This window comes from Ochotona princeps, chromosome 19, assembly GCF_030435755.1.
Source record: "Ochotona princeps isolate mOchPri1 chromosome 19, mOchPri1.hap1, whole genome shotgun sequence".
NCBI lineage: Eukaryota > Metazoa > Chordata > Mammalia > Lagomorpha > Ochotonidae > Ochotona > Ochotona princeps.
Genome location: NC_080850.1, coordinates 7,964,354 through 7,991,103, shown reverse-complemented (window position 1 = coordinate 7,991,103; position 26,750 = coordinate 7,964,354). Strand labels below are relative to the sequence as shown.

The 26,750-nt window shown below is 40.4% G+C and overlaps 1 protein-coding gene across 2 annotated transcripts; it reads left to right on the top strand.

The window, feature by feature from the left end:
- The first annotated feature begins 1,348 nt into the window (after positions 1 to 1,348).
- On the top strand, positions 1,349 to 25,890 carry SPDL1 (spindle apparatus coiled-coil protein 1). Of its 2 annotated transcripts, XM_004587446.4 has the most exons (12): positions 1,349 to 1,447; positions 10,964 to 11,142; positions 12,040 to 12,216; positions 13,597 to 13,791; positions 14,209 to 14,358; positions 14,437 to 14,535; positions 14,621 to 14,731; positions 17,090 to 17,230; positions 20,085 to 20,188; positions 20,716 to 20,903; positions 22,409 to 22,751; positions 25,219 to 25,890. In XM_004587446.4, the coding sequence occupies exons 2-12, from the start codon at positions 10,984 to 10,986 to the stop codon at positions 25,364 to 25,366; spliced, it is 1,815 nt and encodes a 604-aa protein (XP_004587503.2). In that variant the 5' UTR covers positions 1,349 to 1,447; positions 10,964 to 10,983; the 3' UTR covers positions 25,367 to 25,890. The 2 variants fall into 2 exon arrangements, with proteins under 2 accessions (XP_004587503.2, XP_036352924.2); XM_036497031.2 differs by lacking the exon at positions 25,219 to 25,890 and having other exon boundaries at positions 22,409 to 22,956.
- Positions 25,891 to 26,750: the final 860 nt, after the last annotated feature.

The window sequence follows — 26,750 nt, the reverse complement described above, 5'->3', positions numbered from 1 at the left end:
TCCAAGCATCAGCATCCCACATGGGGTCGGTTCCTATTCTGGCTACTCCTCTTCTAATTCAGCTCCCTGCTTGCAGCCTGGGAAAGCAATAGAGGATTGCACAAGACCTGTGGATCCTGCACCCACGTGGGAGACCCAAACAAGCTCCTGCCCTTGGATGGGTTCAGTTCCAGCCGTTGCAACCACTTGGAGAGTGAATCAACGGATAAAAGATGTGTCTCTCCTGTCTATAAATCTGCCTTTCCAATAAGAATAAATCTTTAGATATAAATGATGGTGCCTCTGGAATATCAAAAAAGTTAAGACTAAAGAATTTGGTAAGATAGAAATTATTTGTAATGGACAAGAACCCTTTTACTGCATTGGTTGGGACCAAACCCTGGTTGTGGTCGGGCAGGGAGCAGGGGCTTAAGAAATAAAAGCTAAGAAATTAGACAGTGAATGTGAACTTCATTGCTCCAGGAATTTTTATTGTAAAGAGAGGCAAACTGATGGGATAGCAACTCAAGGCGTTGAAGAACCTGCTACTTCGTGTGTGTGTGTGTGTGTGTGTGCGCAACATAAATTATTCCCGCAGGCTAATTTGCTGACATCAAGGCTGCAAGAGAAAAAGTTGACGATGTAAAGGGGGAGCAAAACCTCCAAGATGGGCTCGAAGCCCACACACCCATTTTACGGTTATGGGGACTCCACAGCGCAAACTGGCTTAAGTTTTCTGACAGGTTTACAAGAGATGACTGAAACACACCTGCACGCAACAGCTGGGTCTCTTAGGTTCAGGCTGCCTCAGTTCCAACTCTATCCGCACCCCCCTCGACTGGGGCCTGGCACCAGAGAGGCACTAAGTCCGCCTGCGAAGGCTGTCTGAGGGTTTACACGAGGTCCTCCGCGCCCGCTGCAGTGTGAAGCCTCGCCCCCTCCGCCGCGACGCTAACTGCGCTTCCCTCTCGGGACGCCTCACTGCCGCCCGGACCCTGAGGCCGCCCGCGGAGAACCGGCCCTTCTAGAACACAGCGCTCAGTCCGCGGCCAGGACGTACGAGCGCGGCCCAGCTGTGCCCGTGCTGGCGCCACAATGTTCCTCTAGAAGGAACCGTTGGCAATAACACAATCAGAAATGCCAGACGCGGCAACGAAAAGCGGTCACCAACGCATCTGCCCTCTGAAAAGCCAGCGGCTCGCCAGGGCACGCCGCGCCTGGCCCGAGGTCGCCATTCGCCGCCTGCGCCTGCGCCGTCGCGCTGCTGGACGGAAGGTCTCGTGAGAAGCGGGAGTTCTCGCGAGAACTGCATTCAAAAAGCCCTGGCGCTTCCCCGGGCGGTTGCAGGGGGAATGGGGCCGCCGGCTTCCTAGATAGGGTAGGTGGGCTTGGCGCTGCGAATCGGGAGCCTGGATCGCTCCGGCCCAGCCTCGGACGGCCGCAGCCGGGGAAGACAGTGACGAGAGAGGTAAGGGCAGGGGCCTGGTGGAGGTGGGTGTGGAGGGGCGCGGTGCACAGGATCAGGCCCCAAGGACACCTGGGCTCCGCGTGTCCGCCGTGCCCGGAGCCGGCCCTCTTTTAACCCGCTTCCCAGCGGGTATCTGCCTTGTGTGGGGCTGGAGAACCAGGTCGTGGCCGTGGCCCCCCGAGTAACGGCCGTGGATTGGCCCTGGCCACAACCGGAGCCACTGGCCGCTGCCACAGCCCGAAGTGAGCCTTGCTAACTACACACTGGATCGCAACGATAGTTTTGTTTTTTTTTTTTTTTTAAATGACTATGAACCTTATAACGATTACGTGTAGAAGTGATTCTTTTTTTTTTTTTTAATGACTATGAACCTTATAACGATTACGTGTAGAAGTGATTCTTTGGATCGGGCCAAATAAATATTTAAAATTGCACTTTTTTTTTTTTAATGCAGTTCCTAGAGAATTTAAAATCGCATATGTGGTTCAGATGACACGTGTGTTGGACAGCACCGGGTCAGGTTCTGTCTTCATTGCTTTCTGTCTGCGGCCAGATTCCATCTTTTTCTCATTAGCTCTATTTCTACATGGTGTTACTGTCCTTGTTTTTTTGTAAAGGACACAACACCACATCTGTGACTGGTGGAGGTTGGCTAAGAATCTGGGGCAGGTTGGTCCCCACCCAGAGCTTCTGATATATATATTTTTTAAGATTTTTTTTTTATTGTGAAGGTAGATTTACAGAAAGGAAGATCTTCCATCCGTTAATTCACTCCCCAAGAAGCTGCAATGGCCAGAGCTAAGCCAATTTGAAACCGGGAACCAGGAGCCTCTTCCTGGTCTCTCACGCAGGTGCAGGGTCCCAAGGCTTTGGGCCGGCCTTGTCTGCTTTCCCAGGCCACTGGCAGAGAACTGGATGGGAAGCAGGGCAGCTGGGACTAGAATCAGCACCCATATGGCATCCCAGCATGTGCAAGGCAAGGACTTTGGTCGCTAGGCTACCTCACCAGGCCTGAGCTTTTAATATTAATACTCTGTGTTTGTTGTGTTGAAAGGCAGGTTGGAAAATAGAGCACCAGGCCTCCGCTTGGCATCCCACTTACTGGCCACCCAGTGGCTGATGGCCATGTTACGTCCACTCTGAGCTGCATCAAGATTGCACTTACGGGATGGGGGTGGGTGTTTGGCCTGACATTAGGGACATCCAGTTCTGGCTGCTCCACTTCCCATCCTGCTGCCTCCTGATACTCCCGGGAAACAGCAGGTACTTAAGTTCCTGCTACCTACCTGGGGGACAGCACGGGTTATAGGTCTAGTCCCTGCTGTTGTGGTCCTTTGTGGGCAGGGGAAAGGTGAATCAATGGACTGAATATCAATCTTTCTCTGTCATTCTCCTTCCTTCCACATTCCCTATGCCTTTACTTCTGCCTTTCAAGTGTGTGTGTGTGTGTGTGTGTGTGTGTGTGTATGCTTGTGAAGACATCTGTGTGCCAATGTCCACATTGGAGTACTTCAACTCCCACTCCTGATTCCAGCTTCCTGCTCATGCAACAGACCCTGAGAGATATCCAGTTGTGGCTCCAGTAATGGTCCCTGCCACTTAGACCTGGACCGAGTTCCTTGCTAAACGCTTCAGCCTTGACTATTGTGGGCACTTAGGAGGTGAGCCAGCAGATGGGAGCTCTGTCTCAAAGAATTAAAATGGAGAAAAATGCACTTGTACATACATGAAGTTGGCAACTTCAGAGGACTGGATCAGAGCACACATGCAAAATGCCAGTCGTACGACTTGGCACACAGTGGCTCTAGATGTTAGCCATGGCTGTCTCTCTGGACTGATGACTGATAGGTTAACACTCTCTCACTCGTCAGCTGTCTTCCTTAGGGAAATCTTTCTTGTCCCTGCTTGCTCCTCTCCTGCCCCACACTCCACCCCAAATATATACATAAGGACAGTTCCCCCCACCCATTTTTATTTTAATGTGCCCAGAGCTTATACCTCTCCTTCTTGTGCTTAGCACACTTGTAACATTTTAGGTCAGTTATTTGATTGAAAACCTGTCTACCAACAAACTGTAAGACTCAAGAAGTTTGACTAACCATTGTATCTTCAGCACCAGCAGAGTGTGTTCACATAAGAGAAATGCCAGCAAATCGTTTGAATGAATCAGAGCGGGTGTCTTGGATTTTTTTGTGTATTTCTAGTGAAGATGCAATAAGAATTCTGACTTCTCTCTAGTTAAGGTAGTAGACAATATACACTTAGGCTCTTTGAGAGAGAGTTAAGTGAAGTAAAGTGTTTGAAGCACTAGGTGTGGTAAATTCTGAACAAATCTTAAGTTATTTCCAATGTTGTAATTCACTGATTGGCTCCATCCTATCTTTGAAAAGTTACAGGAGGAGGAGAATGCTTTCATTTTTCCACAGGGCTTGGACTTGCTGACTTGGGCTCCAGATCTTATCCAATTTACATTTCCACCCCCCTGCCGTTTCACAGCAGCAAGCATCCTCTACAAAAGTTCCCCTTCCTGCCCAGCAACTTCAGGGTTAAATTCTCTTCTCTCCAGCAGGTAGGCTCACTCCCAACCCCCTCCTGCTCCTCTATGTTAGAATACTCATCCCACAGGTGCAGTTTCTCCAGGACGTTTTGCCTATTTTTTTTTCCTTTGTGAAGCCTCCCACCTCCAACTTTTTAGCCAGAGCAGCAGGGTAGGAGATAAACTAAACTGGGCCCACAGAAGAATATGCAGCCTCTTGTACTTTATAAACAATGTTTTTTCATAATTAACATCTCTTTTCTAACTCTATTAAACTTTAATATTGAATTTTTGAATCTTACGAATATAACTCTTAAGGTATTGTTTAAGGCATTCCTTTAAAAGTGTAACATTTACACCAAACATAAATTAGTATCAAAGTAACATCTAATCCACTGTTGAATTTTTTCCAGGTATGGGATGTACCCATGTGCTTATATCTGCTAGTCTTTAATTTAGATCTATAGTCTTTAAAATACTGTTTGCAGCATTTTCTAAAATATTCATCATTGATACATGGAATTAAAATCTGATCCTCTGTCATAACAACAAAGTTTTAAAACCAAATATTATAACATCTTCTTAATTGTTTTTATCTAATTAATGATTAAATTTTTCTAGTTAGCTCCAGTGAACTCCAGATCTGACTTTGCTGAAATGTCTCAGAATATGTAAGATTCTATATTGAAGTGATCTTTGTGTTTTCTGTCTTTCAGTATGCTCACATTGGTTAAGATTGATAAAAGTTATGTACTTACTTTATAGGTATTTTAAGTGATCATTTAATGCCAATAATTACATCTCACCTATATTGTGTTGTATAAAGAGACTCTATTTCAACTAGATGTTATAGACCTTGACATCCTTGATATGCATTTTAAAAATTCAAAAGTTTTATTTAATAGATGCAACTGAGTAAGCATTTGGATTGTATTAAAGATACTGCCAGATGCCAAGTGGGGCAAAATTTTATCATATCAATATACTACTATAAAACAATTTTTTTTTTACAGAAGTTAATTCAAATTTCTGTATTTCCAAGAGTTCCAGGACAGGTAATGCTTAACAACAAAAAATCCAGAAAAGGATAAATGTTTACAGTTTTGTAAATATGTCTAGCCTGTTGACTGCTTATCTCTTAGGCTAATTTATATTGCTCAGATAACTAAAATCAGGGTCTTCAGTAATGACCAATTTTTTCCTCTCAGGGTTTCAGTTCAGACTGAATTATAATTATTGACTTATCACTTAGTAATTTTCTAATGTGTACTGCTATCACCAAGCTTGGTTTATAAAGGCGCCTTAGTTAAATCCTAAATTTATCTGACATGATCTCTTGTGCACTTTGTAACATTTTGAAGGCCTCAGTCAGAGGGTAGCAGCCATCCTGAGTTCTAGAGTCTGACTCGGTAGTCTGGGGAGGCCACCGTGATGATTAACACGGCCCCACTGCCAGTCCTGGCTTCCTGGCTCGCAGGATTTGCACTGACCTCTGCCTATATACAGGTACCTCATCATCCAAATTTGCTTGTCTTGAGTACTCATCTGGGACTTGAGAGGACTGGATGCAACACAACTTCTTGAGTCACGATCCATATGAGAAGTCATGGCTCATTAGCTATTTAAAATTGAATGAGTGTGGTGGCCACGTATGTCTGTCTTGCTGTACGTTTTTTGTTAAAATTGTTTGAAATTTTACTCTTATAATCCTCTATAGTTTAAAAAAAAAAGAGGGAGAATGTATATGTGTATGTATTTGTTTTATTGTTTGTCCTCAAGTTCCATGAGATCAGATGAGAAATGGGCACATGATAGTTCTATGCCATTTTTTCCCAGCTAATTATTACAAAACAATTTTTAATTGTTATTATACATTACTGCATTTGCTAGTTGGGAAATACTATACTTTTAACTATTAAAGTTTTTGTAACAAAAATTATTTAAAGAACAGATATACTTGTCTGATACATGTTCCCTATGCCATCTTGGTAAAATCTTTACTATAATCCATTTTCTATTCTATATTTGTAAACCATCTGATTAACCATGCAAACTTATTTTACTACAAACAATAGGGTAATTCTAACCAATTTATAATTTTAAATGTCTAAAGCTCTTAGATCATTACTGAAGCTACTTTATTGTGCTGTCCTAAGCTAATATTGTTTTTTGGCTCACATAATTTAAACCTCAGACTATCATTGAAAATGTTTTTTAGTCAACCATATGCTTTTGCTCAAGTTCACTTATAACCAGGTTTCTCATGTTATCCTCTCATTGCCCTTTTCAGTGTATTACTTAAGTATGTACCTTTATTTTAAATTTAGAGCAAACATTAGACCTTTGGGCAAAAATAGTCTAAAGCTGTCATTTGATAGTTTTCACCTGATATTATTACTGAGAGTGATCTATATAATTATTTTTAACTTTTCCTTCACTTCTCTTCTACTTCCTCTCTAAAAACTCCAAAAGGCCTCTCAGAATATAAGTTAGATGTCCAGAATTTATTTAGGCAATGGTTAACTTATAAACCTGAAATCCCAAAGACTGCCTCTATAGCCCACTTTCCCAGAGGCCCAGTGGAAGAGTAGTGAGCTAGGTACCAGGGTGCTATCTCTCCTTCTTGCCTCCCTCTGGCCATAACAACAGAAAGAGTTTCTCTAGCCTTAGTACTACGCTTGCTGAGATCAACAGACACTTTCACCCGGAACTGTCTTAAAGGCCGAGTCTGAAGATCAACACCTGCCATGAAGACACATCATGTGTACATCTGCTGACTACCCTCTACTACTGAAGACATCCCCATGCAGGACTCAAGCTAGTTTCAAAAGAACTGTTGATAAGTGACATTTTTCCCTTACAGATGGAGCCTTAAGCTCCCTCCAGCTATCCTGAGATGGCTCTGTATACACTGTAATTTGTACTAAGTGCATTGTCACCAACTGTCTTAGTTGTTCCCTGATGCCTGATACTTTTGGTGTCTTGAGAAGGTCCTCATATGTAATGTTACCTGTAAATTTGCCTGAACCATGGTATGATGCTGCTGCTGTTTATGCTTTGGAATTGTTCTCAACAACTTTGTCCATGCTTTGTGGGTTATCTTTGGGTCTCACTGCATTTGTTACCCTTATTGGACCTCTTACAGCTGGTGCAATAAGTTCATAGGAAAGTATTGAAAGATTTAGAGGCTAAGACTGATGCATTAGAAGAGGCAGTGATTTATATTGGCAATGAAATTTAACATTTAAAAACCAGATTTGGTACCACTTGCCATAGTATTTATAAATGGATCTGTGTCACTCCTCTTCCTTATAATGCCTCACATCTCTTGAAGTGATGTTAAAACTCATCTCCAAGATGTATGGAATGATACATCTACCAGCCTTAGCATTCAGGAATTACATGTCCAGATTTCTGCCATCTCTCACTCTCACCTTCAGGCTCTCTCTGCGGGAGGCGTTACTAACCAATTCTTACAATCTCTTTCATCCTTTATTTCTGACAAGACCTTTCACTCGCTCTCTATAATTTAGGTATTGCACTAATTATTCTCCTTTTTGTATTATTTTTTGGCCCAGTCATCTTCAGACGTTTGAGCTCCATGATTCAAGCTACTCGCACAGAACTCCGCACCCTCCAACTTAATTATAAGGAAGGGGGAGATGCCAGGGTCCGTGTGGTGGATGTGGAAGACAGGAAGGTGTGAAGAGCATTGTTTTATTGCAGGCAGGGCCTCAATGAACTCCCCGCTGGGCAGGGCTCCGGATGTCACTTTGGCCACCTGAATGCAGCCACGCTTCCCTTTGCATGGACACAGGACTATCCCACTGAGGTTTCTGTAATTTATTTAGGCATTGTCTGCCTCTGCGGAGTTAACAGTTAACGTATGGTATCTGTGCGAGCTTGGAAGCTGATGTTGCTGATATTGCTTTTAGCAATAAGATTTCTCACTATTGCTGCCACTGCTGCCCCCTTTGATCCTATGCTAATCAAAGGCATAGCAGTTACCTTTGTTTAGAATCCTCTTCCATTGACCTTATGCTAATCAAGGGTGCTAGTCTCCAGTTATAGGGGAGACCCATTCTTTCCCTCTGTCTTTGATCTTTGGGTCCTGCCTCCTGTGTTACATTTCCTCCCTTAGCTGATTCAAGACTAGTTGTAGCATGAGGCTTGTAGTAGGAATGTGTTACTGATTGATAGGCACCAGCATGGATAACATCCTGCCTTAGGTGAAACAAACTGCAGAGTTGGCCTTAGTAACACCCACTTGACCATGACGTAGAAAGTCTGAGCCAGAGTTTAACTGATTCTGTGTAAATAAAGCGGACGGCTTTATTGCATGGTCCACAATCATCATGGAATCCTAGTGGTCCGTCTCTTTCTTTCTCTCTTTGCGCCGACGCCATGCATACTTCACGAGGTCCGAACCCCGGGCCGGAGCTGGACTCCGGCAGGCTCCCATCTTAACAATCAACACAGCAACAGAGATGATCCTTTTACGTTGCATCAGTTCATCTCCTCCACACTTTGGAATGACCCTATTTTATCCCAAGAGGAAACTAAATTTCTCACACTGGGCTGGTCGCTCATTTGCACGCATTTTCGCTGCACACTATGACCTGAACTGTATCTGGGTCACACCTTGTACTTTCTTGCTTAGGGACTTCACTTTGGCCTAGAACTTGCTAAATAGCTACATCGCTAAAAACGTTGGTTCTGTCATCTTCTGACTCCCTAGTTCTACCACTCATCTCTTATTCCAAGCTCTCGCCTTTCTGTTCCACTTTTGATTATATTTCCACTATCTGTTTTAGTTATTATACTATAATAATCATTTCTCAGTATTGCTTCTCAGGCTCCTGTAGTTTCTAAATTTCACAAATGTTCCATCTATTATGGAAAATGGCTTAGCGGGTGCATAAAAGTCATGCTCATAGCAACTTGTTCACTTCCCAAATGTCTGCAGTGGTCAGACTAGGCCAGGGCTGGAACTAAGATTCAGGAATTCTGTACAGGTGTCCCAAGTAAGTGTCAGGGATCTATCTACTGGAGCTATCACCAGTGTCTCCCGGCTATCACCATTGTCATCCAGGAAGCCAGAATTGAAACGTCATTCCAGGTCCTCTGTATGGGGCATGGATTAACCCATTTTGCCAAATGCCCACCCTCTCTTACATACATTAAATCATCTCTAAATTATTTGTCTTACTTAGTATACTGTGAGTGCTCTCTGAAAGTTATTAGGCTGTATTGTCAAGGGAATAATGATAGGAAATAAAACCTGTACATGTTCAGTACAGTAGCATTTTATTTCTCTTTCTGGATAGTTTGTATCTGCAGTTGGTTGGATCTGTGGGTGCAGAAGCCTCAGGGAGGGTAGACTGTATTTACTGTTCATTTTCCTAAAAGTGAGTTTCATGAAGGAGGAAGAGGTTTGGTTTGGTTTGGTCCGTTTTGTTTAATGAGTCTCAAGTGAGCAGCATGATGCCTCACACATAAGGCATTCAAGAAATCTTTGAATGCCTGTGAGCCTGACTAGGCTAATTTGAGACAGGGGAAAACACCTTAACAAGGCTGGAGGTCTTTCCAGGTAAAGCAGAGCTTGAATTTCACTTCAAAGACTGGGGCCTAAGAGGGAAGAATGATGTGTGAGCATGAGATAGAGTGGAATGTATTTTATGATATCTTTTAAACTCATTAATTGAACATGTAGAATAAAAGCTATGCCCTTTAGTTGCTCCAAACTTGGTTTCTATTCTGTGTACTCATGCATTGTTAGGAACATACTAGTGAGTGTTTGCAGGAAAGCAAAATGACTAAGTTCACAAAGCTAACACTGTTGAGAAAAATAAGTATTCTCTGAGTTATCTTATGAACTTTATTTAAGATAACCTTTTGTTGTTGTTTTTAAAGTATTATTTATTTATGTTGGTAAGGCAATTTACAGAAAGGAGAGACAGAGAAAAAGATCTTTTGTCCACTGGTTTACTCTCCAAGTATTTGCAGTGGACAGAGCTGAGCTGATATGAAGCCAGGATCCAGGAATTTCTTCCAGGACTCCCAAGCAGTGCAGGTTCCCAAGGCTTTGGGCCGTCCTGTACTGCTTTCCCGGGCTATAAGCAAGGAGCTGGAAGGGAAGTAGAGCAGCTGGGACGCGAACTGATACCGATATGGGATCCAAGTGGATATAAGGCCAAGAATTTAGCCATTAGGCTATCATGTGGGGCCTGACTTTTTATTTTTAAGTAGCAATCAGGCTACTTATAAAACATCTTCTTTTTTTTTTAAGATTTATTTTTATTGGTAAGTCAAATATGCAGAGAGGAGGAGAGACACAGAGAAAGATGTCTCTTCTGTTGATTCACTCCCCAACTGGCTACAATGACTGGAACAGAGCCAATCCATAGCCAGGAGCCTGGAGCCTCTTCTGAGTCTCCCATGCAGGTGCAGGGTCCCAAGGCTTTGGGCCATCCTCCACTGCCTTCCCAGGACACAAGCAAGGAGCTGGATGGGAAGCAGGGCCACTGGGATTAGAACCAGCGCCCATATGGGATTCTGGCGCCTGCAAGGCGAGGACTTTAGCTGCTAGGCTACCACACTGGGCCCTAAAACATCTTATTTCTTTCATTGTTCTCTCTTGACTTTGGTGACGTGAGTGTTGATAGTGTTTTGAGACTGAATTCTGCTTTGGCATTTAAGGAAGCTTGGCATACAACTGAAAATTTCCTGGTAGTGAATTTCTTAGAGGCAAGATTAAATGAATTCTTCTCTTTGTGTTTTGATCTCAAATCAGGTAATGAATTACAGGGAATTCTGCCTCATAAAACATGAATACGAGTTTGAACACCTACGATTCAGGAAAAAAATCAATGCAGTGCTTTAACATGGCAGTTGTACCGAATACGTCTGTTTCTTCCATGATTAACATTGTTGTGTAGAGTTTTCTTTTTTAAGCTTAAGTAGTTTATTTTCCTCTACAGTAGGTGCAACACAGTAAAACATGGAGGAAGATGTAATTGCAGATCTTCGAAGCAAGCTCAAAGAGGTCGAAAGTGAACGACTAAAAGCCGCACAGTATGGTTTGCAACTGTTGGAGAGCCAAAATGAACTGCAGAATCAGTTGGATAAATGTCGTAATGAAATGATGACCATGACCGAGGTAGGACTCCAGATGTACAGTTGGCAAGGGTGTGCTTTGCTACTGAAGATTTGTCTGTGCCCTATCCTACCTGGAACTGGGATCATGACCCAGGACCATCTGAAGCAGATGGCACAAGGTCAATGGTAGCCTAACACTGGGTTGCAATGTGTCACTCACCTCATTTCTTGTATTGTGTAGATACTATGTCATTTCACATCCCAAGAAAAAGATGGTAGAGTGGAATACAGTAAGATTGTGTATGTGAGAGAGATACACGAACAGGCAGACAACATTTCCCTAACTTAATATCCCAACCTATTGTTATATAATTGCCCATTTTATCATTAGTTATTGTCTTTAAACCGGTGCTGGGTCAAACTTGTAAATTAAACTGTTGTAAGTATATGTATGTGAGTAGGATTTACTGCTCTCTGCACTTTTAGGCATCCACAGGAGATCTTGAGAGATAGATATGATGCAAATTACATTCTGATACCCTGCTAGAGCTCAGACACAGTCTGATTTATTAGACAGTTACTTGGTCTGTTAGATTTTGTACAAAGGAATGTTAGGATCTAGGTATGTCCTGCTACTCTAAACACCAGCTTAGACATCACTTTCATCAAAAAGTTGTTTGCTAAGGCTTCAGAAACTACAGGTTGGAAAAATGGGAATCCCCATTCTTTTCTGGACCAATGTCTTTACTAAGTTAAGCTTGAGTGTTTTGACACAACTACTGTCTCTAAATATAATTTAGGAATTTGTTAAGACTGAGAAACTAAAGTTATTCCAAATTTAACGTGTGACCGGTATGTGGAAAACAGAGAATGTACCAGACAGGAATGGGACAGTTGAAGCTGAGAACTGGTTTTGGGTAATAGCTTTCAGTAATTATTTTGGTGTCATTGTTTTCAGAATTATGAACAAGAAAAATATACTCTTCAGAGAGAAGTTGAGCTCAAGAGTCGAATGTTAGAAAGTTTGAGTTGTGAATGTGAAGCTATTAAACAGCAACAAAAAATGCAGCTGGAGAAATTAGAAGAACATCTCAACAGAAGCCATACACAGGAAGTGAATGAACTGAAGGATAAGGTTTGGATTCTTTGTGTTTCAGAGAATATCATACTATGTTTCTACAGCCATCTATAAACACTAGCTGAAGTACCAGGCATGCAAAACAGTATGGAAAGGGCTCCATCGTTCTACTGCTGGGAGTAGTAACCGAGGACAACTCAGGTTTACCTGAGGAGCTTGTGCAGTAAATATTCTGTTTCCTACACATGGCTATTTCAGTTTGGTAGCTGGTGTTTATGATGGAGTTTTAGGTTAGTACACAGCATCCTGGCTTTTACTATGCAGTATTTACTTCAGCTCATGGCACACGTTTGTTCCACAGGACACATTCATAATTTCTTATAAATTCATGTACATTAGAATGCGTGTGTTCTTTCTAATTTATGGAAGATAAACTATTACAAAAAAATCAAGTTCTCACAATAACTGAAAAGAGGCATCATTTTCATCTCCATATCACAGAAGAGGAAGCCAATGTTTACAGATTAAGTAAACCAGTGACTACTTAATCTAATGGCACATTGTCCTGACTGACATGTTTCAAAGTTGCACACTCAGTGACAACTGTTCAGTTATTGCTTATTCTCTGTTGGCACCCCTCTGCCCAGAGCCTTCAGATTACTTCAAGATTTCACAGCTTGGGTTGTGACTATGCTGTGTAGTGTCCGTACTCTTACTCTTCCAGAACCCTGTCTACCCACCTTTTGTCCTGTTTTCTCCTAAGTCTATTTGTCACTTTCCAGTTTTTTGTGTAGTATCTTCTGCGACTTTTTCCCCATGTCCGTGTGTGCTACCCAGACTGTTACTTAATTCTTCACTAAATGAATTCTTTTAAAATGCTTTCTCCCTTTAGTTAATGACATCAGTGAAATTACATGTTTTTGGTGGTTTAGTTTCCCCTCATCTGTAGTGAAATGACCATAAGTATTGTAACATTACTCTTGTGTAACACATAGAGCTACCCTGTGTGCCACTTAGAGTGACGCAGCATGTCAGAAGCCACGCTGAAGTTGAGACATACACGATTGGTGACTGTCTATGCCTTTTGTTTGTTCCCTGGATGTTATTTTCATCTAACATTTAATTACCTAAACAAAAAAAGAGTATTTCAAAAAGTACTCAGGGACATGAGGCTAGGCCATATAGCGAGCAAAGATTAAATCAGTCAAATCTTTCTGACCTTAGCGAAGTTCTCAAGTCATGTATTGGATATCTTTCTTTCCCTTCCTAGCCTTGGCCAAATTGGGAAACTCTGAGTCTTCCCAAAGACTCATTGGGTCGGTCAATGATATTTCTCAGGGCAAAGGAAAAAAAAAAGGCTTTTTGAATTATACCATTGTTATGTTTTGTGTGTGTGTGTGTGTATGGTTGTGGTTGTTATTATTATTTTTGCTTTAGTTAGAAAAACTGAAAACAGAATTAGATGAAGCAAGGCTTAGCGAAAAGCAGCTGAAACACAAAGTCGATCGCCAGAAGGAACTCCTGTCTTGTAAATCAGAAGAACTCCGGGTCATGTCTGAGCGTGCCCAGGAAAGCATGTCTTCAGAGATGCTGGCTCTTCAGATGGAGCTGACGGAAATGGAAAGTGCGAAGGTAAGCTTTAGGATATGGATTCTGTTTGGGGCCCTTTGTTGTTTTCATCTTTCTGCATATTTTTACAATAATTCTTAGAAGATAGTTTGAAAGCTAAACTATTTCCTGAACTGTCTCGCCACAGAATGTCTTGCATAGCTTTTAGGTGAATTACTTCATTCATAGTACAGCTTAGGGTCCATCGTTGGGTTGATGAAACTTCCTAGAAACTTCAGAGACATTTAGGCTGACCCTAGTTTGTGTCATAGAAAGCAGATTAAAATATATTGATGCAGTGGCAGCTCACATGGATGTGAATGTGGATTTTACAATGTTTGACTAGTTCTTTAGTCGATGTAATGATCACTGGTAAACTGAGAAACTGGTAAATTGAAGGTTATTTAAAGATTTTTCTCTTTTTCCCTTTCTGATGAGTAGACTGCCCTCAAAGAAGAAGTGAGTGAGCTCCAGTACCGAGAAGAACAGCTAGAACGCCTTACTGCTAATTTAATGCGGCAGGTGGACCGGCTGAAAGAAGAAAAGGAAGAGCGAGAGAAAGAAGCAGTTTCTTATTATAATGCCTTAGAGGTATTCTGACTGGTCTCCAATTTTTAAGTTGTTTTCTTGCTCACCTAATCTTGGCTAAGTCGTTTCTCTTAAACCTAGAAAGCTCGTGTAGACAACCAAGATCTTCAGGTACAGCTGAGCCAGGCTCTGCAGCAAGCCTTGGATCCCAGCAGTAAAGGCAACTCCCTGTTTGCAGAGGTACTTGTATGTGTTTTACAGATTAAATGGACTGCACGGCGTGTTGTTTGTGTCCAGCGTGACTCCCTGCGTTAATGTCTTCTAGGTGGAAGATCGAAGGGCAGCCATGGAGCGTCAGTTGATCAGCATGAAAGTCAAGTACCAGTCACTAAAGAAGCAGAATGCGTTTAATAGAGAACAGATGCAAAGAATGAAGGTACAGAATTCTCATCTCAGTGCTTCATTAAACCTGTTGTGTTTTAGCATTACATCACAGATATGTTCACTGTCCTGCGATGATGGACTTGGTGCACGGAGCAGATAATAACACACATGGACTACCGACTGATGGTCAATAGCCAAAGTTTATTAGTGGCATCAGGCTTTTATAGACTGAGGGCCACATAGGCTAAGGGAGGAGGTATTGAGGAGCTTACATAGTTCCCATAAGCCTGTCTATGGAACCCATCAATTGTTTTCACACCCTTGTCTGAAAATATTTCTCTTGGGCTTTGTATATCCAATCAGTTGTTCTCATACAAATGATATCCAATCAACTGTCCTCCTACATATGTTAAAGAAGCTATCATTTTCTTCAAAAAGTATACTTAACTATTGCGTAGAGCCACATGTCTTGGTAAAGAAACTTAGTATATTTAAGTTGATTGAAAATTCCTTCCACATTTTGTAAAGGGCGACTGTTAGAGTGAAGATTTAGTAGTAGAATGTTTAGCAACTACTGATTGTTTTAATGCTTCCTCAGTAGCTTTGCCAGGGAGATACACATCATTCTTTATGGGATGGGGATTTTTATTTCTAGCTCTTCACCATCCTCTCGTGAAGGTTTGTTGTAGACTAAAATTTGGATTTTTTTTGAGGTCCCTTTTCCTTGCTGTACTAAAGTCATCTATAAGGGTGCTTAAAATTGTCTGAAAATCTTTATATGGTGCTTGGCACATGAGTGAGTACTTAACACACAATAGCTGTAGGCTTTGTTTCTAAGGATCTCCAGACTCTGCTGCTTGGCTTACTCCTACTCCCTTATCTGGGAAAGATTTCTCCATCAAGTTCCACAGATTTGCTCTTTGCTATCTTTTTTTTTTTTTTTTTTTTGCGTTATTATTTTAAGATTTGTTTATTTGAAAGACAGGCATGGAGAGACAGAGAGATCTTTCATTTGCTGGTTTACTCTCCAAATGGTCACAACAGCCAGAACTGGGCAGATACAAAGCCAGAGCTTCCTGAGGTGTCCTGTGTGGGTACATGGTTCGAAGACTTAGACCATCTTCCACTGTATTCATAGGCCATCAGTACAGAGCTGCATCAGAAGCGGAGCAGCTTGAGGTTGAATCAGTGGCCATGTGGGTTATCAGATGGCCTTATCCACCACAGTACAACATAACATACCAACCCCTACTATTTGTTATTGGGTTTTTTTTTTAATATGCGTTTTTTGCTTGTTCATTTTTGCATTACTTATTAGGCTGCTGCTCTTAACCTTCCAATATTCCATAATACCCCATACTATCATCAGAAACTAACAGCATTCTTTCTGAATCTTCCTGGATTAAAGGTGCCTAGCCTCCACCCTGAAGCAGGAACAAAGAGGATATTCTTTCAAGTGTCAACAACTTTCCTTCTACTTATAACTGTACCTGTAACTTCGTAACTTCGTTTACTTTCCTCAAAACTTTGTTTAAACTAATGGACACTTTTCAAAACTACAGCAATTTCCAACAGCAGCTTTGGAGGCTAGATTTCTCCTTGATGTAGCTGAAATTGTAGCTAGAGTCTAAAAAATGAAGACATAGTATCCTGAAGATTGCCTGGATATGTTTGGGTTGCCTTTTACCTGAGTGATCCATCTCTCATTTGTGACTGAGTGGTATGGTAATTCCTCCCACTTAATGAAAGTTAATGAAGCTTTTTGAGAAAGCCTGCCAGGCTCTTAGGGGTATCCACAAGTCAATGACTCAGAAATGCGAAGCACAGGCCAGGCCTGCTTATCAGTTAAGTGACATGCTTCCAGACCACAGCCATGTCATTGTATGTTTCACAAATCTAAAAATATGCTTATCATTTATAGGTAATCAAAATAAGTGCTCAAAAGTGGGGCGAGTATTTGGCATAACAGTAAAGGTGTCCCTTGGGATTCCTGCATCCCATTCTCAGGTGGGTTTGAGTGCTGGCTTCATTTCTGATTCTACTTTAAAAAGCAGCTGATAGCTGAGTTTCTGGGTCCCTGCCACCCATGTGGAAAGTCGATAAATTCTGGGCTCCTGCATTGGATCTGTCCCAATCTTAGCTGTTGCCAGCCTTTGGAAAGTGAACCAGCAGATAGAAAAGCCTCTCTCTCAGTCTTTCAGATAAAATGAAGATTGCAAAATATTTATTCAGAAATTCCTATAACAGATTACTGCTTATATATATTTTCAAATCATTAGGCTAGAAATAACTAATCAGTTTCATTTCCAAAACAGGTTTAAAGTGATACAGTTCAAAATGTGAATTGTGTAAGATATGTGGTTATCAGAATCTTCCTCTAATTTTTTCTGGGGGAATTTTTTGTTTGTAGTTACAGATTGCCACATTGCTACAGATGAAAGGCTCTCAAACTGAATTTGAGCAGCAGGAACGATTGTTTGCCATGTTGGAGCAGAAGAATGGTGAAATAAAACACCTTTTAGGTGAAATTAGAAGTCTGGAGAAGTTTAAGGTATATGTATACATCGAAAAACACAACAGGAATTTTAATTTGAATATCATTACTTTTAACTTAAATAGACTTTCTTGTTATATAATTACCTTTCCCTTGCAGTAGATTGACCCCATTTATCAGTGTAGCCTCTTTGCTATTTTGATGCTTTATCCTATATATTAGAATGCATTACATTATTTACTCTGGTACTCAAATTAGCCTCGTAGGAACACTTACATATTTTCTAACCTGTGCTTTTCTGAGTACTTCCTCATTGTCTGGCTCATAAGGTATTCTAGTCCTGGAATTAACACTGCTCCAAGGAGCACTGGTTTCTTTTCATGGAGATTGATGTTTAGCTGTCCTTATTGCTGTTGCAGTGCCATCGCTTACAGAGTCCATCAGCAGACACAGCTGAGTTCTTGTGCATATTTGTGCATATATGTGTGTGTCTGGAGTGCTTGCATACATATATATGTGTGTATACACTTGCTAAAACTTTATGTTGTTAATTCAAATTTGGCTCTAATATCACAGTTTTTATTTCTAACAGTAAGAAACATGACTATCACTGTGTCATATTTGCTTATTTAATCATAGAATGAGCGTCATGTTGAAACTACTATTCTACTAAGCAGAGTTCGGGATTCATTTGCAGTTCTTTCTGATTTTGCCTTGGGGTACATGGTCATAATACTGCGTTCCAAAGTTCCTTGGGCTATCTGGACTCTTTTTCCTTCTCCCTTGTGTTCAAGTGTGTCATTCATGGGAATTACAAGTAGGTCTCTATTTCTATCCCATCTCATTTTCCTCCCTCTGTCCTTATTGGACCTATTTATTTACTTCAGTATGCAAAACACTGGCCTGGCTTTAAAAAATCAGAGTTATGAAAAGCATTTTCCTGTTCCCGGGTCCTGCCCAGTACCTAACTTAGCATTGTTACCCTGTTTCTACCCCCTGCTCCATTTTCATACTCAAAAGTAGCCAATTTCATCTGTTTCCAATTGATTCATTTTGCTTCTTTTTGTAAAACTGAGGAGCTCATTTTATATCTATATGTATATATGTTTTACGCCTTGTTTTCTTTTTGAACAAAATGTAGTCTTTTGCACTCCCCACAACTTTTTTTTTGTTTACAGAGTATCCTACAAATCATTTCATCGTATTTATACTTAGTTTGTTGAGATCTCCCTCATTCTGATTTACACCCTTAAAGGATTGTATCATGTGGACGTGTTGTGGTTTGTTTGTTTTTAATTCACCAGTTTCCTGTGTCTGTGCATTAATATCTTGCATTCCAAACTGTGTTGCGAAGCACATCTTGAAGACACCTGTGTTTTCTTACTGTGGTCACTGTAGGTTCCAGGTGGAGTTGTACAGCAGGATTGCTGGGCCAAACGTAAATGCCTGAGTAACGTTAGTATGTTCTCCAGCTCCTGCCATAGTGTGCAGCAGTGTGCATGCCCACTTACAGTGTGCCAGAGAGCCTGTGACTCTAGTCTCACAAGTGGAGTGTTATCGTTTTCATATTTTGCCAGTCAGATAGATGAGAAAAGGAACCTGAGTATAGTTTTAATCTGCTTTCTTCTGATTAAATCAGAACGAAAAACAATTCAGACTGAGCATGTTCTTATCAATACATGCTTTAAGGGCTAAATTGCATGTGTATCAATATAATAGAATCTGTTCTTATTTTCTACTGGGACTTGTGTGGTTTGACTTTTAAAATTTACAGTTCTAATCTCCATTGAACTTTATTCTTATGTATGGTCTGAAGTAGAAATCTAATTTTTTTCCAAATAACTAGCCAGTTATACCAACACCACTGATTAAGAACTCAGCTGGGCTACCAGTGCTTTGAGCCCAGTGTGTTCTGTTTCTACACATATTTTGAGTCTTTCTAGGTTTGTTCATTCTGATGATTCAGTCTGTCAATACATCACTACCCCATTATTTCCACTATAAAAATTTTGCAGTATGTTTTGTCTGGTAGAGCTTAGCTTGTCTTTTTCAATATCTTCCTGGAAATTCTTATATGTTTCTTTTTTTTTTTCCTTGTGAACACTTTGTCTAACACAAAAAGAATCTTGCTAGCACTTTTATTTGAATTGCATTTGGTTTAAAAATGTTTAAGGGAACATTGATCTCTTCTCAATAACCTTTTAATGAACTTAAGTTTCTGAATTAAAGATTTTTGCAAATATTGATTACCTCTTAGACATTTTAAATCACAGCATTCACAGATCATAAAAATTTTAATTTATGTAGCTTTACTTTCTGTCATTTATAAGAGCTGTTGAAAACCCTGCAGTGTTGGTTGCATTTTCAGTACATCTGTTGGCAGGCATCTGAGTTACATTAGTGGGCTCAGCAATATGCTTTTTCAAAATCTAACTTTAAACCAAGGAGTTTTCTGTCTGTCATCTCTGGAATTGTTTATGAGTTTTTAAGCAGACTTCCTTTTTTTTTTCTCCTTCTAGAAAAATATATAGAATTCCCATTAGGATCTCAGCAGAGTAGATATAAAACCAACCTTCAGGACCTCTTCCACTTTTCTAATTTTTCCATTTTATGGCTTGATCATGAAGTTAAGAATGGAGCATTTAGGTCTGCCATTCTGTCAGCTGGAGAGGGAAGCGTAGGATATAGGCATGGTGGGAAGCACAGGCTTCGGGGTCAAGCCTGGATTCAGAATCTTCTCTGTGTAAGAATGCTGATTTCACATGCACGCTTGAGACAGTAAGTGACTTTAATGGTTGCTTAGCCTAGTTGCCTGCCCAATATATGTTTTTAATACGTGGTGGCAAATGCTATTAATAAATGTATGATAACTTAATATTGTTCAAGTAACAAGGATTTCTGCTTATTTTAGAACTTATATGAAAGTATGGAATCCAAGGCTGCAGTTAGCAACGTTGTTGTGGAAGATAACACCTATTACACAGAGTTACTTCAGCTAAAGCTTGATAACTTAAAGTGAGTGTCTGCATGGGTGGATGAACTACTGGCTGCGGTAGCGAGTGTCACTCACTACACATTTTTGTTTTGAAATGGTCAAAAGAAAATTCCAAAAGAGAAAAGCGATGAAAATATCTTTGCATAATACATGACTTTTACACAAGAATTCTTACTGATCATCGCATGAAAAATACTTTTGATAAATGCAATGTTTTCTCTTTGTATTTTTATTTTCTTCATGTTTTTAGTTTTCGATCAAGAAGGAAACTGAACTTAAATATAGAAAGTGGTCTTAGTAATCCAGTTTTTTTCAAGAATAAATGTCACATCATTTAAAATTTAAAGGAATTTAATTTCTGCATGAATAAATTTGGAAAATGATTTAGTATTTCTTTATGATTACAAATTCTTTTTTTTTATGATTACAAATTCTAGAAAAGTATGTTCTTAACTGGGTTGAAATATACAACTAAAAATGTATTCCACAATCTGTATTTATTTTATGTCATTGTAATATCTTTGGTTTTCATTTTTTATTATCGTAGCAAAGAAAATGAAAGCACCAAAGGTGAATTGTCCATTCAGCGAATGAAAGCATTATTTGAGAGCCAGCGGGCTCTGGATATTGAACGAAAGCTTTTTGCAAATGAAAGGTGCCTCCAGCTTTCAGAAAGTGAAAATATGAAGCTTAGAGCTAAAGTCGATGAATTAAAACTGAAATATGAACCCGAAGGTATGGAGGCTCATCTATTTTTAATCTTTTAAATCATGAGTAAGACCAAAACTTTTTCTTTGCCTTTTTCTTTCTTATTAGAGCTTCATGCAAATCCCATTACAAACTGATCTGTGGTTCATGTGTCTACAGTTAGGAAAGCACATTTTTTACTGCAAAATGTAAAGGAAGATCCAAAGAGCACTGGATATTGAGAAATTTGTTTTCTTTTTGGAGTTGGAAATTCAGACTCTCTCATAGAAACAGAACCCTGGAGGCTTCCCCTCTTAGGACTTAGCACTTTGAATCAAACCAGAGAATTTCACTTTACTAAAGCCACCCAACAGTTAGGACCACTTGCAGAAAAACCTAAAATAATGTGTACCTCAGTGTTTTTCCCTCCCCCTAGTGGAAGTCTGGAGGAAGCATTCCAGGGCTCACTGTGTGCCGATGATCCACTCCCACTCCACTGAGCAGAGTGTACTTGTGTGGCCTCCCTTGTCCCAGGAAAGACTGAGAAATGCAGTCCTGATTCTCAGACACATGTTCCCATTAAATGTCGGGGATCCTATTATTAAGTAGGAACAGTAGGACACATACTAGGGAGCATATAGCAAGTTAAGGCTATTTATTTTTAAATTCTCTTTAAAGATTTATTTATGTTTATTTTAAAAGTAGATTTACAAAGAGGAAAGAGAGATCTTCCATCCATTGCTTCGCTCCACAAATGACCGCAATGGCTAGGAAGCCAGGAACCAGGAACTTTCTGCTGGTCTCCCATGTGGGTGCAGGGTCCCAAGGACTTGGGGCAGATGGGGCACACACCAGCACCCATATGGGTTGCTGGTACTAGCAGGCAGAGGATTAGCCGATCGAGCCACAGCACCGCTCCCCATCTCTCCTGAGATTTTTATTTAAATTTTGAAAGAGACCATTTGAGTGTTCATTCTTAGAGTCAAATATATTGCATTTCCATGGGAAAGTTCATAGCTTTTAAAAAATTTATGAGCTTTTAAAGAAATAGTTAATGCAGTTCATAAAAGAACAAATAAAAGATTTTAAAAATGGTAGTAAGGATGCATAGGGATTTTAAAAGAATGAATTAAAAAACTAGATACGGGATGGCCTAGATACAGGTTCAGGCAGCGCTGAGACACCAGCAGCCCTGCACGAGTGCCAGTCTAAGTCCTGATTGCTCCACTTCTGGTCCAGCTCACCACTAATGAAGCTGGGAAAGCAGAAGAAACTGGCCACCCCACAAGTCCTTGTGGGAGACACGGCTGGGGGTTCTTCTGGCTCCTGACGTCATCCTGGCGCAGCCCTGGCTGTTGCAGTCATTTCTGAGGAGAACCAGTGGATGGAGGCTATGTCTCCTTCTCTGTCTCTCTAACTCTGCCTTTTAAATAAATAAATATGTATGTATGTGTGTGTGTGGATGTAAAACTAGTTCTGCTTCCTTATGTTGATGACCTTATTATTTTCAGTCATTGAGTGGATTTTTTTTTTCTAATGCTGTTTGGCCTCAGAGAAAATTGATGTGCCTGTCCTCAAGAAGCGACGGGAGGTGCTACCTGTGGATGTGCCCGCCCCTGGTGATGCTCGTGCCAGCAGCACTGGCAGGGAGGAAGCCTGTGGATCACCCCCTCAGAGAGAGGAGACGCAGTGCCTGCCCAGCACTTTGGAAGACAGCACCTTGAGGTTGGAAAAGCCAACTGTTACACACACACCATTAGTCGTTCTCTCTCCTCACAAAAACCCACCCGTGGAGACGCAGCCACAGAAGGTGAAGAAGTATGTGAAACTTGTAGGCATGCCAGCTGAGCCCGAAGTCTCGGATGAAAGGAAGGAGAACAGCCCCAGCTCCCCCAGGTCAGTATCCTCTTTCCTTCCAGGCTGCCAGCAGACCTGTCCAACCCTCCTCTCTTGCTGCACGCACTATGCTGTCTGCTTCTTCATCTGTCTCCTTAGTGTTGTGTGCAGTGTAATTCCACGGTTTCATCTGCCCACCTTCAGATTTTTAAGAAAGACTAAAATGATTGTAAAGGGAAAAGACTCCTGAATAAGGGAAATTTTTTTTTCCAAAAAAACTTTATGCTTTTCTGTTTCATAAAACAAAAATAATCACAGTCTGAAGCACATCTGAATGTGCTTGTCAGTTTCAGTAAGTGTACACAGCGGTGGCAGTTTCACTACGTGTACACAGCGGTGGCAGTTTCACTAAGTGTACACAGCGGTGGCAGTTTCACTACGTGTACACAGCGGTGGCAGTTTCACTACGTGTACACAGCGGTGGCAGTTTCACTACGTGTACACAGCGGTGGCAGTTTCACTACGTGTACACAGCGGTGGCAGTTTCACTACGTGTACACAGCGGTGGCAGTTTCACTACTTGTACACAGCGGTGGCAGTTTCACTACGTGTACACAGTGGTGGCAGTTTCACTAAGTGTACACAGTGGTGGCAGTTTCACTAAGTGTACTGTTACTTTTCTCCTGATTTCAAATGTAGCCACAGAAGAAAAATTGGCCTTCCTTCCCACAGGGCTTTCCAAAAGTAAGACCTTTCAACTTTCCAGAAAACTTAGGTGAAGTTGTTGATGACTTTTGAAGTTGTTTATCGTAAGCCTTCAAGAATCAGTTTTGATACCTGTTTTAACATATTTTTAAAACAAAAGCTCATGCTTCCCTAATATGTAAAAAGTGTCCAGTTTTAGCATAATTGAGTTTGTGGCTTAAAGAGCAAGTGCCAGGCATTGTGTCTGCAGGAATTAAACTACCCAAGGACTTGTCCTTTCAAAAAAAAAAAAAGTGACAATAATGAAGTTCAGAAGGTAAGAGGAAAGTGAATAGAAGGGAAAGGTAGGTGGCAGTGCTGCTGGGGTTCTGGGCATCCACAGAGGACCAGGGATGGAGTGCAACAGAAGTAGATGAGGAAGATGGAGAAGGTTAACACAAGAATGAAGCAGTTTGCATGCGATGGGTGAATAGATACATTTAAATATCCTTAGAAGTTTTAAATGTAAGCATATTGATATGACAGTACTTAACTTGGCTTGTGTCCTATGGAATCAGAGTGTGTAGACAATGCAGTTTAACTAACTGATGTGCATTTGAGCTGAAATGGTCAGAAACAGGTCTCCTTACATAAAAGACTTGCTTGTTTGCTTTGTCTGGTTTCTCTTCGGTGTTCAACAGTGCAAGCACTTCAGCCATGTTAGCTGCTCGTATAGGAGGAGTAGATTCTTACTCCTTTCCTGGAGCTTGTAGATAGTGTCAGAACCTTAAGTCAGGCCAAAGAAAAGCTTGATGTTCTGAAGGGAAAGTAACCTCAGGTGGATGGTGTCTGATGCCTACACTTGTTGCGCATAGTTATGGACTGTGATTTACTGGAGAAGTGTGCCTGATTAGGGACTGTTTCCAGCATTGAGCAATGCATACTGTGCTATCTGTGTTATCTCCACTTCTTTCCTTGATCTTTTTTCTTTGACTTAGTAAAAAAAACACTTGTACAAATATATGTAGCTAATTGCATGACTCAAATGGCATGTTGGAAATTTTTTTGTCTTCCTATTTAAACAAAAACAAATAAAATACCACAAAACATCTGTTTTTGTGTGTATGTGTGGATCCATCTGCTAACCTAAGGTGTTGCCACCCTCTTGTTTTCTGCATGCTTCGCTGAAACACAACACAAAAATAATTGTGCAAATAAATGTGGGTTTTACTGGGAACTTTACTGTTGCATGCTTTGTAAATTTAATCGACTCTCTTGCTATAAAGAATGCTTATGTGCCTTTTAAATTCTCTCTTCACTGTTTAGTTTTTCCTTAATTACTATTCTGTCAGTTGAAGCACAATTTGAGGGGTGTGTGTGTGTGTGTGTGTGTGTATGTGTGTTTTAATGAGAGAAACAAGCATCTATTCATGCAACCCTGGATTTTGTAATTTGATTTTCTGCTTAGCCTTTTGCCTACCAGAGCAACATTAAAATACTGCCCTACCATTTTAATTTTTGTGTCAGGTGTGCCTGTCATGATAGGAACCATTTTACATTTTTTTTCTTCTGATTAGGCCTGACATGATTTTATTCTTATAAGCCTGTCAGGTATTCTTTTGACATTTACAGTTGTAAAAATAAGCATCTTAAAAAGTTATTTAGAGTCATGACTGGCTATTTTAATGATATTGAAGTCAACTGTTTATTTTTCCCCCTTGTATATGTAAAAGAAAGATATATATATATCACCATGCTTCATAGGAGGCCCATTGTACTGCAGGGTTTGTTTAATTTTTCGTAGCCACATTTGAATTCAGAGTGAATGCTTTAATGCCTGTAGGTTAGCTGCTGAATCAAGGCTGCAAACAGAAGTTAAAGAAGGGAAAGACACTACAAGCAAATTGGAAAAGAAATCGTGTAAGAAATCCCACCCTATTCTTTACGTGTCCTCCAAATCTACTCCAGAAACCCAGTGCCCTCAGCAATAAAGACTTGTCCATGATGGGAGCAAGGGCCTTGCCCAGGGTGGCTGTGGCTAAGGTGGGGTTGAATTGCCTTTATCCCAAGGGTGCCGCCTGCTGGTTTACATCTACCTAGCCAGCCATAGGCCAGGGCCCTGCATTTTCATGCTACTTTGTCTGAGTGTTCCAAATTGGGCTGAAATGACACCAGGTAGAGATTTTGTGCATCACAGTCAGTAAACCATTAACTGAAGGAAAATGTTAGAATTAATAAAAATCTATTTGTTTCATCTTAACCTACCTTGAGAGCCATATGTCTCACTTGAGAACACTGAAATTGTTAGATATTCTTCTGTACTTTTATATCACTGTAGTTTTCTACTGCTGTAAAAATGGGAAATTAAAAAAATATATATATATATGTATAGTTACTGGATTTTGTCAGTGTTTAAAGCACCTATACTCATCTTTGTATTCATATACATAATTTATATTTTGTGACATAAGCCTATGATGTAAGTAGTTTTGAAATTTGAAATAAAATTGCAGTGTTTTCTCCCCTCGTATCTTCTTAATCTATCTGGATAACAGAATAGGGAATAAAGGGGGAAGAGAAAAGAAACTCCTGAAATTCTTAAGTCCCTGATATATATTATTATTATATATACACTTATAATTATGTACATAAATTCTAAGTATATGTTTGATAAAATATATTCAGATATATATTCATAAAGACATATGAAACATGTTTCAAAACATTAGTATATAATTATGTACATAATTATAAGTATATATGTTTCATAAAGATATATTCTAAAATTTTCAAATAAATATTTTTTAAATTATCTGAGACTGGTCTACAACTTCATTTCATACATATTCTTTAGGTTGGTGAATCAGAGTTCTTCAGAAAAACAGAATTAATAGTAAGTGTGTATAAACGCACGCACATCTAGGTACACGGAGAGAAACGTGTTCTAGGAAGTGGTTGGCATGATTATGAGGCACATCTAAATCTACAAGATAGGCTGACAGCTTGGAGACCCCGAGAAAAGAGAAGACAGCAGTCCAAGCGCAGAGGCCATGTGCTGTAGAATCTTCTCCCACTCGGAAAAGGTCAGCCTTGTTCCATCCAGGACTTCAGCTGATTAGATGAGGGGCATCCACATTAGGCAGAGTGACCTGCTCTACTCAAAGTCTGCTGATAAAATGGGAACATCATCTTGCAAGACAGCTTTACAGAAGCATCCAAAATAGCGTTGGATCACATATCCAGGCAGTTGATGCCAAATGGGCCATCACAATGGGCATCTTTTATAATAAATAAGTCTACGTAAGTATACTAGGGATCAGGAAATTGGCTCTCACATGTGCATATATCAAATAACAAACTTAGAGATAGCCCAGG